Genomic DNA, 17,620 nt, shown 5'->3' on the forward strand with positions numbered 1-17,620 from the left:
ACATGGATGTGTGGGGATGCAACGATAAAAATAGTAGTTGTTCAGATTTTCTAAGTATTTAATGTTTTTTAATTTTTTTTGTGTTTTCTAATAGTTGAGATGTTTACCAATTAATAAAATACAATAAAACCAAATTTGCCTAGATGCACTTTCACTAATGCAACTAACTAGTTTTTCTGAAAACTTATAACGATATGACATTAATTCAGCCTCTATGTTCACTTCAAATTTGGATGTAAACCTATATGCCAACATACTAGTATGCACGCAAAATGATTATTTCCAATGATCTAAGAATGATCATGATGTTTAAATGCCTCAATGGAAGCCAATAACAAATTACTATGCTACAGTCCAAACGATCAATTACAGAAATTACCAAGCAGAGAGTTGGTTTTATGTCCAAAAGATGATATACAATAATAGTTCTTTGATTAACAATGCTTGAGCAAAGATCAAGAATGTCTTACGGTTGTCCAAATGCACAAACGAACTGAAGGATGCTAATAAATAACAGGGATAACAACAATGAGGCCTTTGAAGAATGGAATAGTGCTAAAACAGGGGCATAGGAGCCTTGGAACGTTGGAGAAAATCTGCACAGTGAGATAATGTGTAAATTTGTATATCTTATTTGCCAGTAGGCTGCCCAAGGAGAGGGACAGCAATGGAGGAGTCTTGGAAAGCTCATACAAAGGTATCACATTGAAAAAATATGCTAAAGTAGCTTTCACAAGTGCAGGATAATGGGTGATCAAATGTTTTGAAGGCATTTTAAGGCCTGTTTAGCAAAGAGGAGGTTGAAAATGTAAAATTCCAGAAAACAAGGGAAGAACAAAGCCCCTTGATATATTTTTGCAGTACTTTGGAGAAATTTAAGATGAGGAGAAGCTTGGAAGCTCTCCAAACTCTGATCCCAACAAGAAAAGACAAGAAAATTACAAAACACACACACACAAAGTAAATAAGACAAAACAGATTATAAACTAATTCTAAATAAACTAATAGCTAATTTAACTACCAAGCATACAAAATATATTGTTAAACTACTCACAAAGCAAAGAACATAACACTAATCTGACCTGTGCGTTGTGTGTCCATGAATTCAGTATTGACTTGATGAAGGGTTGAAGAAGAAATGTCCAAATTTCCTTAGAAGCATTCCAAGGTTTTGCAATTCACCTACAACTAGTCACCTCTTCAGTCTTAGTAGGGGCAGATTGAGGCCTGCCAGAGCTTGTAGGAAAATGAATGCTACTTAAAAAGTACTTCAATGATGAAAGTTGTAGAGAGTTTGGCCTAGAGATTCAAAATTAAAAAACTCTAGATAGGATTTCTAATTCAAGAGATAGAGGGTACCCTTTGAAATAAATATGAATGAGTCAAAGAAACTGGATTACAGTAAGTTCTGGGAGGGGGGAAACGTTACAAATCAGATTTGAGGGCAAATCATTCCATTTCTTTTTCTTTCACATCAGGTGAAACCACCAGTTTTAGCAGATTTTTGGACTCAAAACTGCCACGGTGATTGTGAGATTGTTGTGGTGCCAGAATTGAAACTGCCCTTGCTGTGGTAAAAGCTAGGGTAGTTTTGCAACCACTGCCCAATAAAATTGGTGATTTCATTGGAGTACAAAAAAAAAAGATTTGAAGCACAGAAAGACCTCAAAAGGAGAAACTAAGGTATGGGGATTTGGGAACATACCAAGTTAGACTAGAAGGGTACTGCAGGGGTATGATAGGCTAGGGATGATTGGCAACTGGTCGATTTCTTAGGTATGCTACAAAGTGCTTTTTGGAGTGTCTAGTAAGCCTAATATCATAAGATTGGACTATTGACCTGATGCAACATGGTGCCAGAAATGGGTACTTTTACCCCTACCACACCCAAAACGTTCCCATTCCAAGAAATGGGTTAAAGACCCTAGATGATTTGTGACGTGTCCCTATATACACAGCTCTATATTTTCTTTTTGAATAGAAATTCAGAATGTCTGAGGCACATTTTTAAATAAGATGTAGCACATTTAAAATATAGTGATATGATTGGGTTTGGGTTTGGGTTTGGCTGCTTGTCAATTTTAACTAAGGTTGGTATGATTGGGTTCAACTATCAAATATATATAAAATGTTAATATCTATAGAAAATTATCATAATTTGCAGAAAATGTCAAAATTAAATATAGCATTGAGAAAGTGATAATTGATAATTGAATGTCAATTACCAAATCATAAATGCTAAAGATAAATCAAAATGTTTTACATTAGTGTATTTGCACATGGAAAGTCATTTGCATGTGTTTAATAGTCAGCTCCTATATTGTTTTTAAAATTCACTTTTCCTTTCTTGAATTGAGTTTGTTCAAGGTTTGTCCTAATCTTGTGTTAAGTCCATGTAAATCTGAGATGTACCCAAGTCAAATGTGTAGGGGCTGGATCTCACACCAACATCAAAACCCTGCTTGGAATGGTCTAGATTTGTCTAGGGTTCTTGACAAATTCTTGACAAATCCAATTTCAGAGAAGTAATAGCAAACTTACGCAAGGAATAGTTTTTAATAGGTAATTAGGGGTTTTATCGCAATCCCCTTGCCATGGTAAAAATCCAAAGCTTGGTCAGAAATAAGGATAAAAAGATTATTAAGTATTGAGAAGAACGCCATAGAGTTTATGATCATTGATCATTGATATTTGCGAAAAGCTGTAAACATACTCAAAATCAAAGTTTGGCCTATAGATGCTTAATTAATTCTTGTCTATCGAGAAAAAAGAAATTTCCAAATTTTGGATCAGCATTGGCATCCATGCTAAATAAGGTCTTCTTCTCTTAGCACAATTGATATAGCTTTAATGATCTGTTGCAGTCACCCATCACCATCCACATTTGGATTTATCTTGGTATGCTGTTCTTCATTTGCGAAGTTTCCTTGAGCAACATAGATATCTAAGGCCTAGTTGGGAGTTTGTAATGTCCCCTTCTCAAGCATAATCAGTTTGTGAACAATTAGCCTATTTTCTGAGTTTCCCATAGGCTAATTGGTGGGCAAGGCAGAAATCTAACTTTCTTGTAGAGCACAAGATTGCTCATGTAGTGGTTTTGTTCAGGGCAATGAATATTGGTAATTTTGGTGAGCCTAATGATGCTTTCAGAATGTAATTCCATCCTTTTGGGAGCTCTCCTAACTTCTTCGAGAAGCATGCTATTTTTAGATAGATGCCAAGTTTCCTTAGTTCATCGGACCTAATTCTTTAGAGCCAATATGGTATGGCCAAAAATTCATATTTATCTCATTTTGATGTCTCTGCAAATTGAGTGAATAATTAAACTATTAAATAATTATAACTGAAGTTGCCCTAAGGAGGAAATGTTAAAATGACAACTAAGGTATAATTATTTAAATAAAAGTGTTTGAAGTTGTGCCTAAAGGGGGACACCTAGGGGAATTTGTTCTCAAAAAAGGTTTATTATTTAATTTAAAAAAGTGAGCTTTTGGAGGGTAAAGAGAAAATTGTTATTTGATTTCCTCTAGAATATTATAAATGGAGGTTGAGAGCTCATTGTGTAGGTTAGACATGATATGATATTTGCTTATTCTTTGAGAGAACTTATGTTCATCTCAAGGATTCTTGAGGATGAAAACCCTCTTGAAAATATTGGTTTTAGGGATGAAACTCCCCTAGCTGGTCTTGGTGGTTTCATACAGGAGCCACAGTTACACTTGCAACTGAGGTTTCTAGTTGTTGCAATAATGGTCATTTTTGATGTGTTTTGATGTTGTTCTAAGTTATCGGTTCGGGTTCAGATTCAGGTTCGGATTCGGGTATGGATTCGCAGATTCGGCAATTTTTTTTTTCTTGGGTACGTGTACGGGTTTGTCCGTACACACACACACACACACACACACATATATATCTATTAATTTTGTATATATATATATTATATACATGTCATATATTATATATATGTTCAAACATCAAAATTATAAATATATATGTTCATAGTTCAAACTTCAAACATACAAATATGAAACATGCAATGTAACTTTCCCATACAATGATACACAAATGATAACAGATAAATCATAAATCCATAATTGCCAATGCCAATATTCTGATATTCATATATCGTAAATGTAATATCATATTCATAATTTGCAAAAAAGATGATATTCAAGTTTCAAGTTTCAACTGATTCAAGTTTCAAAATGTGAAAATGTCATGACACCATAAAGTATAAATTTAAACATTCAAATTACAAGCCATCTATGGGAAATAAAATTCCATATTCATCTTCATCTGAAGCATCCAACCCAAGCCCAAGGTCATCAATTGGTTCAAATTCAGCATCAATTGAACCAATATCGAATGGAATGCCACTCCCACTAGCCATGTCTCTCTCAAGTTCCATAGCTGCCTCGTCTGTAGAGACTTGGGCAAGCTGTGCAACTGTAGCATCTAAATCAGCACACTCAGGGGCTAGATCCCAATTCCTTGTTACACCCTCACTATATCCAGGGTCCTTATGTGACAACAAACGAAGGTTGGAGTGTACGTAGAGTCGTAGACCAAATCCTCAGCTTTCTTTGCACCCAAACGATTAAGTTTGACTGAGTGGATGAAGGAGTATGTACTCCGATTCGGCTCAGCTGAAGAAGAACTTTCAACCTGTTAAAAGTTAAAACATAATTAGAAATTTATAAATTATAAAATAAAAATATGATAGCATCAAATGGAATTGGAAAACTATAAAAATAAAAAATAAAAAGATACATACTTGGGAGTTAAACTTTAATTGCAAGAGGCTGCAAGTAAACAGAGCCTTGACCCCACTACTCATCAGCATCCATCCCATATCTAGCATTAAGAGCTACAACATCATGATTTTTTGCGGATACAAATTGGCCAAACTCCCTCAAGACAATATTTCTTGTCTCCTCATCTTGATATATCTTTTTAAAGGAAGCCCTATAGCCAGAAGCAACCTCTGCATCTCGATATGGTGGCACCCTCCTTGGTGTTACAAGCATCTTTGCACTATAAAATTTTGGCATCAAAGAAAATGCTAAGAGATGTAAGGGAATGGTCATCTTGTTCCAACGGTCAACAACAATTTTCTGCACAACTTTGAAAAATGTTTTCGTTGGGTCATTTTCTTTTCTATTTATTACTTCTTTTATTTCTTCCACCATGCAATCCATGCCATCATAAATCTCACCCAAACATGGGTGATCAGTATTGGCATACCTGATCATGCTCATGATGGGCTCAGTGAAATTCAAAACATATTCCACATCATCCCACCATTTCTCACTAAGGATCAATGCTCTTACTTTTAGAGCTCTTTTGTGTGGGACTGCTTCCATACACTCCACAAGGTGTTGATGACCATAGAACTCAAGGCATCTCGCACCTTCACAAGTCATCTTAAGACGAGCGTGTGAGATGCAAATCGTGTTTCAGCAACCTAACATGACATAACAAAATACACAACATATATTATTTGTAAGTCTATAAAAAAAAATATTTAAAACTAAAAAAATTAAAAAATAAAATTTAAAATTAGTAATTATAAATTACCTTCAACAACTCCAACTTGGAGAAGGTCCTAAAAATGTCTTGTGACATATGATGATTAGTCACAAACATTTGAATCTCCTCGGCCTCCGCATACAGTTTTTTCACCCAATCAATTTGTGTGCCAAGCTTTTGCATGATTAAATTGAGTGAGTGGACTGTGCATGGTGTCCAAAAGATGTGACCATATGTAGCCTCCACTATAGTCCCTGCTGCCCTACAATTTTTAGCATTGTTTGGTTACAACTTGGACAACATTTTGAGGCCCCACCATGTCAATGCATTCTATCAGGATATTGGCAATGAAACTTGCATCTTTCACTTGCCCCTCACAATCCACTGCTTTCAAAAACATTGCCCCTTTAGGACACACTGCTATAACATTGATGAATGGCCTTTTTTTACAATCTTTCCATCCATCAGAAACAATGGTCACTCCTGTTTCCTGCCATGTATCTTTGATGACCTTCAACTGTGACTCTACGGATGCTTTCTCCTTTGCCAATAAGGTGGTTCTCACCTTTTCAAACCCTGGACAAACATAATCAAAAGGTGTATTGCAAAGAGTATGTACCATGTCCTCAAAGTAAGGTGATCTAACAAGGTTGAAAGGAAGCCCATTGCCATAAAGGCAATGCCTAATTTTGGAATCTACAATCTCTCTTATAGTTCATTTTTGAAGGCAAAATCCAATGGGCCTCTTTTCCGTGAAGCCACAACATTCTGTTTCTCTACTGCATTAACTGGTGGGTTTTGCATGAAAGGATGTGAACCAGCTGGTCTTGTGGAGCCAATGCTACTAGAAGGCCTCTTAGACGTCGAGCTTGGATGGACAAGAGGATGATCAGTCTTTGCTTTGCTACTTCTCCTATCAACTTCCTAATGTTCTCTAATATATCCCAAAACTAGAGCTTTTGACAGCGCTTTGCCATCTGATCCCTTACAAAATTTTATTCCACACCTGGGGATGAAACAAAGGTGGCCTTTCACTCAAAAGTATGAGCTGGTATACTCAGTGCCACAATGGCTACATTGCCAAACAAAACCCCCACCACCACCAGACACTTGCTTGATCATTGTTGTATAATGCCAAAGTGGTGAATCTTGATCAATTTTAAAGGGGTTATTTCCAGTTTGGACATTTGCAACTGAACTAGAGCTTGCACTTGCACTTCCAGTTCCAGCCATTATGTATGATTATATGAATAATGCACCTAAAATAAAAAGAAAAAGCACAACATTATTGAAAAAAATTATTAAAATTTCGGTATTATAACCCCATACCATGCATACAAAGTGTAAAAAAATATACAAGACTTCTTTAAAAAATTTAAAAAAAGCTTAAAAAAAAATATAAAAAATTTGAAAAAAACATGAATAAAACTTGAAAAAAATTCGGACTTACCTTTGATGGCTAAATATTTCTTCTCCAGTGATTCCTATGCCTTTGATGCATGTCTCACACCTTCGTAGTCATCACCTTCGATGAAAAATGCAAAAACTAAGAAACCTGACTATAGAGAAAAAATCTTCAAAAATGCAAGTAGAATGAGTTGAATGAATGTTTTGATGCATGAAATGCATCATAAAGGGTCGGATTAGGGTTTAGATATTAAAAAAGCATTAAAAAAACTGTTTTTTATTTTTTTGTTTTCTGACCCATGGGCCCCGTTTTTGGGAACCCAGCCACCTGGGCAGGACCCGGGTGGGACCCAGGTTGAACCAAGCTCAGACCAGGACCGGGCATGAACCAGGACCCGGACCTGGCCATTTTCTGCAAGAATTGGTATCTGAGATGTTGTTGATTAATCTTTCTAGGGATTTTTGAAGGTTTTTTCTAGTGAACTTGCTAGTGTTGCTGTCCATACCTCTCCAATAGGCTGCACTACTTGCAAGAAGACCTCTATGTTCATCGCCCATGAAGTTGGCATCATATTTGCTACTATTTCAGTGCTTTTATTAGCAGATCCTCTTTTGTTAGCAAGTTATTGCAGGTTGTCTTAGTGAAGAAGGGTGTGAAACTCATGGTCAAGAGGCTGTACCAGTTGCTGGGCCATGCCTGTGAAGCAGCCGTGAGGAATACCAATCTGGTTGCTTCCCATTTATTGCTGAGTTTGATATGGTTGGTGGTGCCTAGGCCTTCTTTGACTTTGCCGCCTCTTGTGCTTTGGAGAAATTAGATTTTAAGGCATGTGTGGGATGTTTTTTAGGCTTATACAATCAATTCTTGCATAACACACTCCACTAAAAATGTGAAGATTTGGCTGGCTTTGCTACCTTGTGTGTTTCTTTTAATGTTGCTGCATTTTAGATAGTTTGTTGTGGTCCTATATACTGTATGCTCTCACCTTGCCCATCTCGGGAATTGGGTGATCAAAAAATGGTAAGGACATTGCATTGTAGCTTTGATTTGATTGAAAAAAATTCAAAAAAATTGGGTGGGTATTGCAAAGGCGAGGTGATTCTTTGATGATCTGTTCCCTAGTCAACAAACTGGCCCATGATGAATCATTATTTCTCATTGTTAGAAGCATAGCACTTCCTTAGCCTTCTGATTTGTCAAATAGAGTCTTTCTAAGGATACTGGACATGCTGTCTACTACTATCCCACTCTGCTTATCAGTTTGTGTTACCTAAAAATAGAAAGTGCCATCTTTGAGTTCAATTGTCAAATTGTTGAAGCTGAATCCTTAGGTATACTGCAATGCCCTTCCAAAGTTTAGAATCTTCAATTGCTAGCCTATCATCTCTCCTTGAAAAAGTCACTTCCATAGCTTGAACACCCATCATCACATTGCTCCACTCTTCATAATATTAGAGCAACACAGATACGAAGGCTGATGAATTTGTTCTTTGCTAAAAAAATGGATGCATTTGGACAAGTTTCTTTCTTGTATACTTGTGAATTTTAATTTTTCAGTATATTATGTTTATTACCTGATTTTGTGCTAAACAACTAGCAAAAGGATGACATATATCTGTATCTATTTTCTTATTAGTACATTTATTAGCATAACCAACCCTTCTTTCTCTACACAATTGGTAGTGAATTTCATGGCTCATTCTACTTCATCCCTTCTTATTGTCTGATTATCTTGCTTGCAGGTGTTGAGTGGAGTATGGACAATGATGCTACCAATGCAGTGGTGGTTGCGAGTGAGGCACATGCAATCACATTAGCAGTTGAAGGGTTGTTAGGAGTGGTTTTTACTCTGGCCACACTGACAGATGAAGCTGTTGAATGTGGTGAGGTGCGTATATAGGATTTAACAGTGAAGTATTTTTTCTTTCCATTTTGGATTTGGTAGGTGAAATTTCGCTTTGCTTTTATTTTTGAACAATTGAGGATTTTTTAATATATGCAGTTGGACTCTCCAAGATGTGAGAGTAGCTCACTGACAACTATGTTTGAAGGGGAACTTGCTTCCCTATGCATTGCAATGGTAAATGCAGTGTGGCGAGTTATTCTAGATGCTTTGTCTCTTATCTTGTCCAGGTATGTTCAGAGGGAGCATACAATATGACTCAGCTTTGCTGCTTGATTTTGGTACGTCTGATGTATTTCAGTTGATAAGGAATTTTGTTTGGCATGCTTTATGTTTTAAAGGTCCCAAGGTGAGGCAATTGTGTTGGAGATACTGAAAGGCTATCAAGCATTCACTCAGGTGAACAAATAATATTTTACCATTTGAAATTCAGATTCATACCTAAGGGTTTCTGTTCTCAAAATACAAATGTATAAGGGATGGTCCAGATCATGCTGAAGATTCTGAGTAGTCACTTTGCAGGCATGTGGGGTTCTTCGTGCCGTGGAACCATTAAATGCATTTCTTGCATCTCTTTGCAAATTTGCATTAACCACTCAAAATGATTCAGATAAGAGAAGGTATTTGCTATATATATATATATAGCCCTAGTATTTTTTGAGTACTGATTTGTTTAAATCTATAATGGCTAACCTGAAATTCATGATTTGAATTTATGTATTTGTTTGCTTCACAATTGTTTGGGTGCTAATAGTATAATGCTACTAATCCTTTTAACTGAGATTTACAGTATTACTGGCACCTTACCATCTCCTGGGTCAAAACGTAGTGAATTTGTTGATCAACGAGACAGTGTTATTCTTACACCAAAGAATGTGCAGGTAAATCATCATCCTTATCTTTATAAGTTGACTTTCTTTGTTGTTTGCGTGTGCTCTTACAAGAAGAGAAACTGAAATGCCTTTTTGAACCAATTTGTTTTGCACTAGCCAGCTTGGACAAATTGCATCTTAAGATTCTGTTATGGCATTTATTTTGTGACGTGTAGTTAGATTTTAAATTTTCCAGCTTTATGTGGCCTTATTATCTTATACAGTGAGTTTTTGTGACTGGTCATTTATCCTTATAAATTGCAGGCTTTGAGAACTCTTTTTAACATAGCACACCGGTTGGATAATGTTTTGGGCTCATCGTGGGTGTTGGTACACAACTAAAACATCAAAACAAAATAGCCTATCCTTGCTGTATTGATCTTCTTGTGCACCGAAATTAATTGTTTGGGAATTGTGCAAGTGATGATTTGAATTCATTTGGAAAATTGTGTAGGTTCTGGAGACATTGGCAGCATTAGATCGCATTATTCATTCTCCACATGCTACTACACAGGTGTGGCAAAGAATTCTTGTAGATGAACTAATCCTTTGTTTTGTTTGTTTTCTTTTAAACATAATTTCAAATTCAAATTATTATTTTTTGAGATTAATAGAAGTGTAATCAAACTTTGCATAGGTGGTGAGGTAAAAGCAATCGGTTTTTCAATGTCATGAAAATTTAGTGATTTTTGGTCAACTTGAAGTCTGTCTATTTTAAAAGTGTCCAATCTTCATCAGTTCCATTTTGTTGCATAATTTGTCATTATTGAGTGCCGAGAATCATTGATGTATTTGATTTGTTGAGAAAGTGAGTTATGTAATAATCCCTTCCTATTTGAACCCCAAATTTGCACTGTGCCTTACTGTGTAATTTATCAAACACTTTGCAAACCATCTGAGCAATGCAATGGTATGTTGTATGTTTCAGGTTTGTATGGGTTTATGGAATGATATCAGTCTCAATGTTTATATTTGCACCACACTAATACTTATATGGAAAATGGAAAATGAATTGAACGATATAATACTTATATTTTCAGATCATTTGAAATTTTGAACAAATCAAATCTTTCAATAGTTATTTATATATATTCAGGAAAACTTTTGGTTACAATCATAAAACCATCACTACTTTCCAGATTTACACTCACTATAGAATGAAGATTTGTTGCAGAAATATAATGGCAGAATGATCAATGTCTGACCTGAGAATGCAGATTTCATCCCTTTGAATGCACAGGCCTGGAAATCATGCGGTCCAGGCACTGCTGATGCCTTGCAACTCTGTAACATTACATTCACTACATTCATGATACTGCTGTAGCTTCACTTCAACGGCCAACAAGTTGATCATGCTAAATAATATGAATAGCCAATTATTCTGTGTGCAAGATTTCACGCCAGCAACCATAAATTCTGAACAATATAGGAATATGACATCACATTTTCTAACCTTGCAGACTTCAAGATTATGCGAGGCATCTGTTCCTTAGTGCATAAGTTCTGAAACAACAACAAACTCTATAGATAATCCTCTGTGTGTGTGCCCAGGAGACTAAAAAGCTTGAGTGATGGTTCAGATGTGGTTGGCCTCCAACTGATAACACCTAAGTAAGGATATCTGCAATGGTGATTCGCTCAGGAAGCTACACCAATATTCAGACCTGAAGAAAAGTCTTCACCAACAACCTCAAGTTATCTCCTTGCATCCCTATCCCTTTCCAGACGGTGAATAATGATTCAAATCAAAACTATGACCTACAAGACAGTCTTCGTGCTATAGGGAATGCTACCCGTGCCATAAAGGGGGTTCGCATGCCCAAAGGATGGCTTGCCTGGATTAATTGTCACCTGCCATAGAAAAGAACTCATATCCAGAATGAGTAGCACCAGTCAGAAATATAAATCCTCTGCCCCAAGATACGTAACCACACCATGAATTGCACTCACGCCACAACAATATGGCTGCGTTGAAGATGGTAACTAGAACCGGCAAATAAATCTTCTCACGTCCATAGGAGTTGAAACATGCCGCACAAGGAATTTCCATGACAAACAAGCTCATGATTTTGAATGTTATTATAACCAGTGAATTTCTTTCTTTAGAATAATCAACCTGATAAAATAGACCTCCTTTTGATTTTATCAATTAATATAATAAAGTTGGCATCCTTTATTATTCCATACAGCAAAGATTAACCATTGCTATCATTATCTTATAAATCTATTCCTCCAGCTGAAAAAATCATTTCTTCATAGAAACCAATATGAGTTCACCTTATGTTTAGAAAAATATCAATAAATTCCCAAAATTTGTAAATCCTCTATGAGATCTCCAACTGACCTCCAACAATCTGAACAATATAGTGCAACTGTGAATTTTGGATGAATCCACCTCAGAAATGGAACTGGGTTTTTGTCTAATTCTGCAAACTCCAAGGGTTTCCATCCTAGGGCTTGCTGGAAGCCAGAAGCTCTCAGAGCTCTTCCAAAGGAAATAATAAACCAAGCATATCAAATAATTTCCTCAGTCCTCCTTTTATAACCTTTCCCGGAACTTTCCAGAAAGAATATAATTTTAATCCATTTTAGTAATAAAGTCACTTATTAAAATAGTTGAGGAAGTATTTAATTAATTTAATGACCCCTTTAAATAATTAAAATTACTCATCTTATAATCTATTTTTTTTTCGAAGACTTGAATTTCAGAATTTTTGGATGAGTGATTTGGCCAAAAAATGACAGTGTGTTTGTTGCTTTCAGGCAGAGGTTATTTAATAATACCCTCAATTTGTGTAGGGTAAATCGAGATACCTTTTGCTAAGATCATATTGACAAGCAACTTACCTTTAGTCATCGTGAAAATATACTTTATTTTTGGTTCAAAGAGATTCCATTGTCTCTACATCTTTGTAATATCTTTCTCAGCTTTGTTTAAAAAAAGTAGTTAAATCTGTGAAAACTTCCAATCGCGGTATATAATTTCCCAATGCTGAAATAATATTGAATTTCACACACAAAACACATGAACACAAGATACAAATATTTTACACCTGTAACTGCTTTGCATTCCTTTAAAAGCTTGCAAGCAACCTCTACAACTAATCGTTTAGTCACATGAAAAGATTGCCCTGCTCTGAGTTATTAAACTTCTATGTTCCATCTATCTTTATACTATTTAACTAGAATATCTAATCTTCCAAAATAGAAATCTTATTTCATATAGGAGATGGCTTGGAAGATAATCATTAATGATTGTCTACACTTTATTAAATAGACTTAAAGTAAATAAAAGATTTTCATTTTAATCATTAAAGTGAATTATAATATAGAAATAACTTGAACTACTTGCACGTTCACACTAAAACTGTGCAGAAGTTCTAAACTGAGCTAAAAATTCAACACTCCCTACTAGCGAAGAAGGAATTCTGCACCAATCTAAGTTTGTCTCTGTATGCTTCAAACTTCCCTTTTGCTAAAGTTTTGGTTAGAATATCAGTTGACTGCTGAGTGCTGACCCACCGCTTCCAAGAGTTTGGAAGACATCGATGATGTTACTCATCAATGCTATGTAGGTAGGGAACTTCTTCAGAGGCCTACTCTCCATGAATGTGCTCCTAGGAGCCTGAACATGCTCTTGAGAATTGTGAGATTTTGCCAAGATCAAGGGCACAATGAAAAGCACAAAAGAGAGACAATAGTACGACAAGAACAAAACTGTATTCTCATCAATATGCAAATGATCAACTAGATTAACCAATACAATGAATATGGGTCTGCTTATATAGGCAAGGCCATATGGATATGTGAGCACACAATCATGACATGTGGCTCAATGAGAAACAAGGGTAGGTAAGAAAAAGTAGGGGTAGGTAGGAGAAATAATATAATATTCCACAAGAGGTGGATGACCCACCGAATATGAAGTGTAACAACAAGATAAGACCACAAAAGGTGGAATTTCTCCTACAAGCTACATCCCTATGTGCACACTTCCCTAGTGTCTCATATCCAAACTACGATGAGATGCATTATCCTAAGTTAACTTAAGTAAAGTGTAATAATATCCATGATGAATAATTATTTACACCAACACCCCCCCTTAAGTGCAACTTAGGTGAATGAAGACTCAAGTCAACAATGCAAGATGGGTCCCGACTACTAGGCCATGATAGATACCCATGTACAATATGCAAATGCAAGCAAACCTATGCAATGCAATCTCTCACAAACGGAGAAAGGGAGAAAACCCAGTGGGAAAAAACTCCCCCCCAAAGAGAGATGAAAGTACAAAAGACTCTCAAAGAAGAAGGACAAAACCTCAAAGAGTAAAAAGTCCCCCCCATAAGAGAGGAAGGAGAAGTCAGCTGACCCCCCCTAATGAGACATCCCGCACCCTCAAGAGAGCTCGCAACTGCTGGAACTTACTTTCGGTGAAAGGTTGGGTGAATATGTCTGTAACCTGCTCCGCTGCAGGACAATATTGCAAATCAATGACCTGCTCCTGAATCAGCTCTTGGATGTAGTGCATATGAATCTCGATGTGTTTGGTCCGCTGATGCTGGATCGGGTTCTTTGAGATTGCAATAGCACTCTGATTGTCACAATGTCGGACTGTCGACCGTGGAGTGGTGAATCCAAACTCTGTGAGAATCTGCTGAAGCCAAATGGTCTCAGTTGTTGTGTTAACAACCCCTCGATACTCAGCCTCAATCGAAGAGAGAGCAATAGCATGCTGCTTCTTGCTCGACCAATAATTGGGGCCCGAACCAAGGTGGAAGCTGTAACCTGAAGTAGACTTACGATCATCAAGATCGCCAGCCCAATCGGAGTCTGTGTAACCAACCAAGCGAAGGCCTGTGCCTGCTGCATAGTGAATTCCATAATGATATGTACCCTGGATGTAATGAAGGATGCGTTTGGCAGCTTTCCAATGAAGCTCATGTGGTTCCTGCATGAAGCGGGAAACCATGCCAACCGCAAATGAAATATCAGGGCATGTGTGAGTCAAGTAGATGAGACCACCCACAAGCTGACGATACAATGTGGCATCAATTGGTGGAGAAGAGCACCTATCCTCAAGCTTGACTCCTGAAAGAAAGGGACTCGGTGCAGGCTTACAATCAGCCATAGGCCCATATGAAAGCATGCAAGTAGATCAAGAGCATACTTGGGCTGCGATAGTGTAATCCCGGAACGTGACTATGAAATCTCTATCCCGAGAAAGTAGTGCAAAAGACCCAAGTCAGTCATAGCAAATCTGTCATGCAAAGCAGATTTGACCTTGCTAATGATGGATGCGGTGCTCCATGTAATGATCAAATCATCAACACAGAGCACAAGTATCAAGTGTGAGTCATCCTGTCGCAAAATGTAGACATTCGGATCAGAATGACACCTGGTGAACCCTGCTGAGAGAAGAAAGGAATCCATCTTGGCGTACCAAGCCCTGGGAGCCTGCTTAAGGCCATAGAGAGATTTCCTTAGTTTGCAAACCAAGGAAGAATCCTGGATGAAACCCTGTGGCTGCTCCATATAAATCTCCTCATCAAGATCCCCATGAAGAAAAGCACTCTTCACATCCATTTGATGTACAACCCAACCATGAGCTGCGACAATAGCAAGTGCCAAGCGAATGGAGTTCATCTTGGCTACGGGCGCAAAGGTCTTAGTATAGTCAACACTTGGAACCTGAGAGAAACCTTTCGCAACAAGCCGAGCCTTATAATTATCCACACTACCATCCGCTGCAAACTTGGTCTGATAGATCCACTTACATCGAACGATCTTTCTCCCCTTAGGGAGAGGAACTAACTCCCATGTGTTGTTCCTCATCAAGGAACTATACTCTTCCTCCATAGCTTGGTCCCACTCAGGAACCCTTGAAGCTTCTCGAAATGTCTGTGGATCATAAGCGGTAGCAATGTATGCATGTGGAAGGTCCTAATGCTGTGATCGAGTCCTCCGTGTATCTGAAGGATCCCCAACAAGAGAACCCACTGACTCAAGTGTCTGTCGAGCCCAACGAGGTGGAGGTGGAGGTGGAGAACGAGGCTCCTCAACTGCAAGTGGACCTTGTGGAGGTGTAACCTTGCGAGTTGGAGTTGAAGGAGTCTCATCATCTGAGTCATTGGCATCACTATCCACAAAGGAAGAAGGTGGAGGAGGTAGAGAGGCTAAGCTAGGAGAGCTTTCCTCAAAATGAACACTCCTCTCAATAAACACCTCATGTGTCTTAGGATCCATCAATCGATATGTCTTAACACCCTTAGGATATCCAACAAAAAGACAAGGCCTACTCTGAGGTTCCAATGCCTTGCGTTTCTGCGGAGGAATGCGAGCCCATGCTGGACACCCAAAGACTCTGAAATGTCTCACAATCGGTTTCCTACCAGCCCAAGCTTCAAAAGGAGTAATACCCATCAAAGCTTTGTGAGGAACCCGATTTTGGATGTGTGTGCACAACTGATAGCCTCTGCCTAAAAGGCGGGATCAAGAGAACGTGCATGTATCATACAACTAGCCATTTCTTTGAGAGTTCGATTCTTGCGCTCTGCAACTCCGTTCTGCTGTGGAGTGTAAGTGACAAAATGCTGAAGATCAATCCCCTCAAATGTACAAAAGTCCTCAAGTCTCTTGTTCACATATTCCCTTACATTATCTGTGCGAAGAATCTTGACCACTTTCCTTGATTGCTTCTCCACATGAGCCTTGAAGTCTAGAAATCTGTCAAACATTTCACTCTTATAAATAAGAAAGTAGACCCAAGTGAAGTGGGAGTAGTCATCAATGAAGGTGAGGAAATAGCGGGCCTTACTAAATGAAGGTGATGGAAATGGACCTGCTACATCGCTGTGAACAAGTTGAAGAACTTCCAAAGCTCTCCAAGCTTTCCCCTTATCAAACTTCCTCAGGATGCTTGCCCATGGAACATCTCGAACATGCACCCTTTGAAAAACTGATTCGAGGTAGACGTGTGACCATATCTTTAGTGCTGAGCTGCTGAAGATAGCGGTAGTTGAGGTGACCAAACCGCTCATGCCATAGCTTACTTTTTGAATTTGAATGAGTAAGCAAGGGCCTAGAAGAACTTGGCACAAAGTGGGAGAATGAGTAAAGTCTTGAGTTGTCATTAACTTGTCCCACTGCGATCAAGGCATCATTATCAAGTTCCTTTACCACAACTGAATCAGGTGTAAACTCAACCTTTTTCCCATTCCCATAGTGAGTGATTTGGTATATAGAGAGAAGATTGGTAGACAAGCTAGGAACATAGAGAACATTCTGAAATGTTCCATCATCCATGTCAACTGAACCTTTCCCTTCAACCTCAACTTGTGTATCATCACCTATGTAAATGTGAGGTACCTTTGATGGCTCCAATGAAGAAAACTGCTCCTTTGTAGAACCCATGTGATAAGAGGCACCCGAGTCAAGTATCCACTGTTGTGAAGAACCTGTTGTAGCCACAAATGCTTGCCCTTTTCCCTTAGACTGTGAGGAAGAGGAAGGATTTGAATCCTTCTTGTTGTAGGCGGATGGCAAGTTGATGTTATTTTTCTTAAGAAGATTTGTCAACTCATCAACTTGCTTGGCGTGGCATCGATGCTCATCATGACCATACTTCTTGCAATTGGCACAAGTTGTTTTATCCTTCTTAGGTGGAGTCCCCTTCTTGGAAGAGGATGAAAAATCGCCTTGTGATGGAGAGGATGTTTGTCCTTTTTTCTGCTGTGGCTTTGACTTATATTGCTTGTTGTTGTTGTTGGAATCTTTGCTTTGACTCCCTTGACTCCCTTGATTAGCCACCAAAGCCTTGGACTTTGAAGACTTGAGAAGTCCCATGTTCAACAACTTAGATTGTTCCAATATCAACATTTCTGTGAAAGCATCAAATGCTTGTGAAAG

At 37.9% G+C, this 17,620-nt stretch overlaps 1 protein-coding gene across 2 annotated transcripts in view; it reads left to right on the forward strand.

Moving 5' to 3' along the window:
• Positions 1 to 17,620, forward strand: part of LOC131029908 (uncharacterized) — a 296,098-nt gene that overhangs the window by 195,762 nt on the left and 82,716 nt on the right. For both annotated transcript variants that reach the window (XM_057960581.2, XM_057960583.2), the window contains 7 exons: positions 8,680 to 8,825; positions 8,940 to 9,070; positions 9,182 to 9,239; positions 9,363 to 9,460; positions 9,631 to 9,721; positions 9,977 to 10,042; positions 10,167 to 10,226. In XM_057960581.2, the coding sequence (XP_057816564.2) occupies positions 8,680 to 8,825; positions 8,940 to 9,070; positions 9,182 to 9,239; positions 9,363 to 9,460; positions 9,631 to 9,721; positions 9,977 to 10,042; positions 10,167 to 10,226 (650 nt within the window). The remainder of the gene's footprint in view (positions 1 to 8,679; positions 8,826 to 8,939; positions 9,071 to 9,181; positions 9,240 to 9,362; positions 9,461 to 9,630; positions 9,722 to 9,976; positions 10,043 to 10,166; positions 10,227 to 17,620) is intronic.

This window comes from Cryptomeria japonica, chromosome 3 (genome assembly GCF_030272615.1).
Source record: "Cryptomeria japonica chromosome 3, Sugi_1.0, whole genome shotgun sequence".
NCBI lineage: Eukaryota > Viridiplantae > Streptophyta > Pinopsida > Cupressales > Cupressaceae > Cryptomeria > Cryptomeria japonica.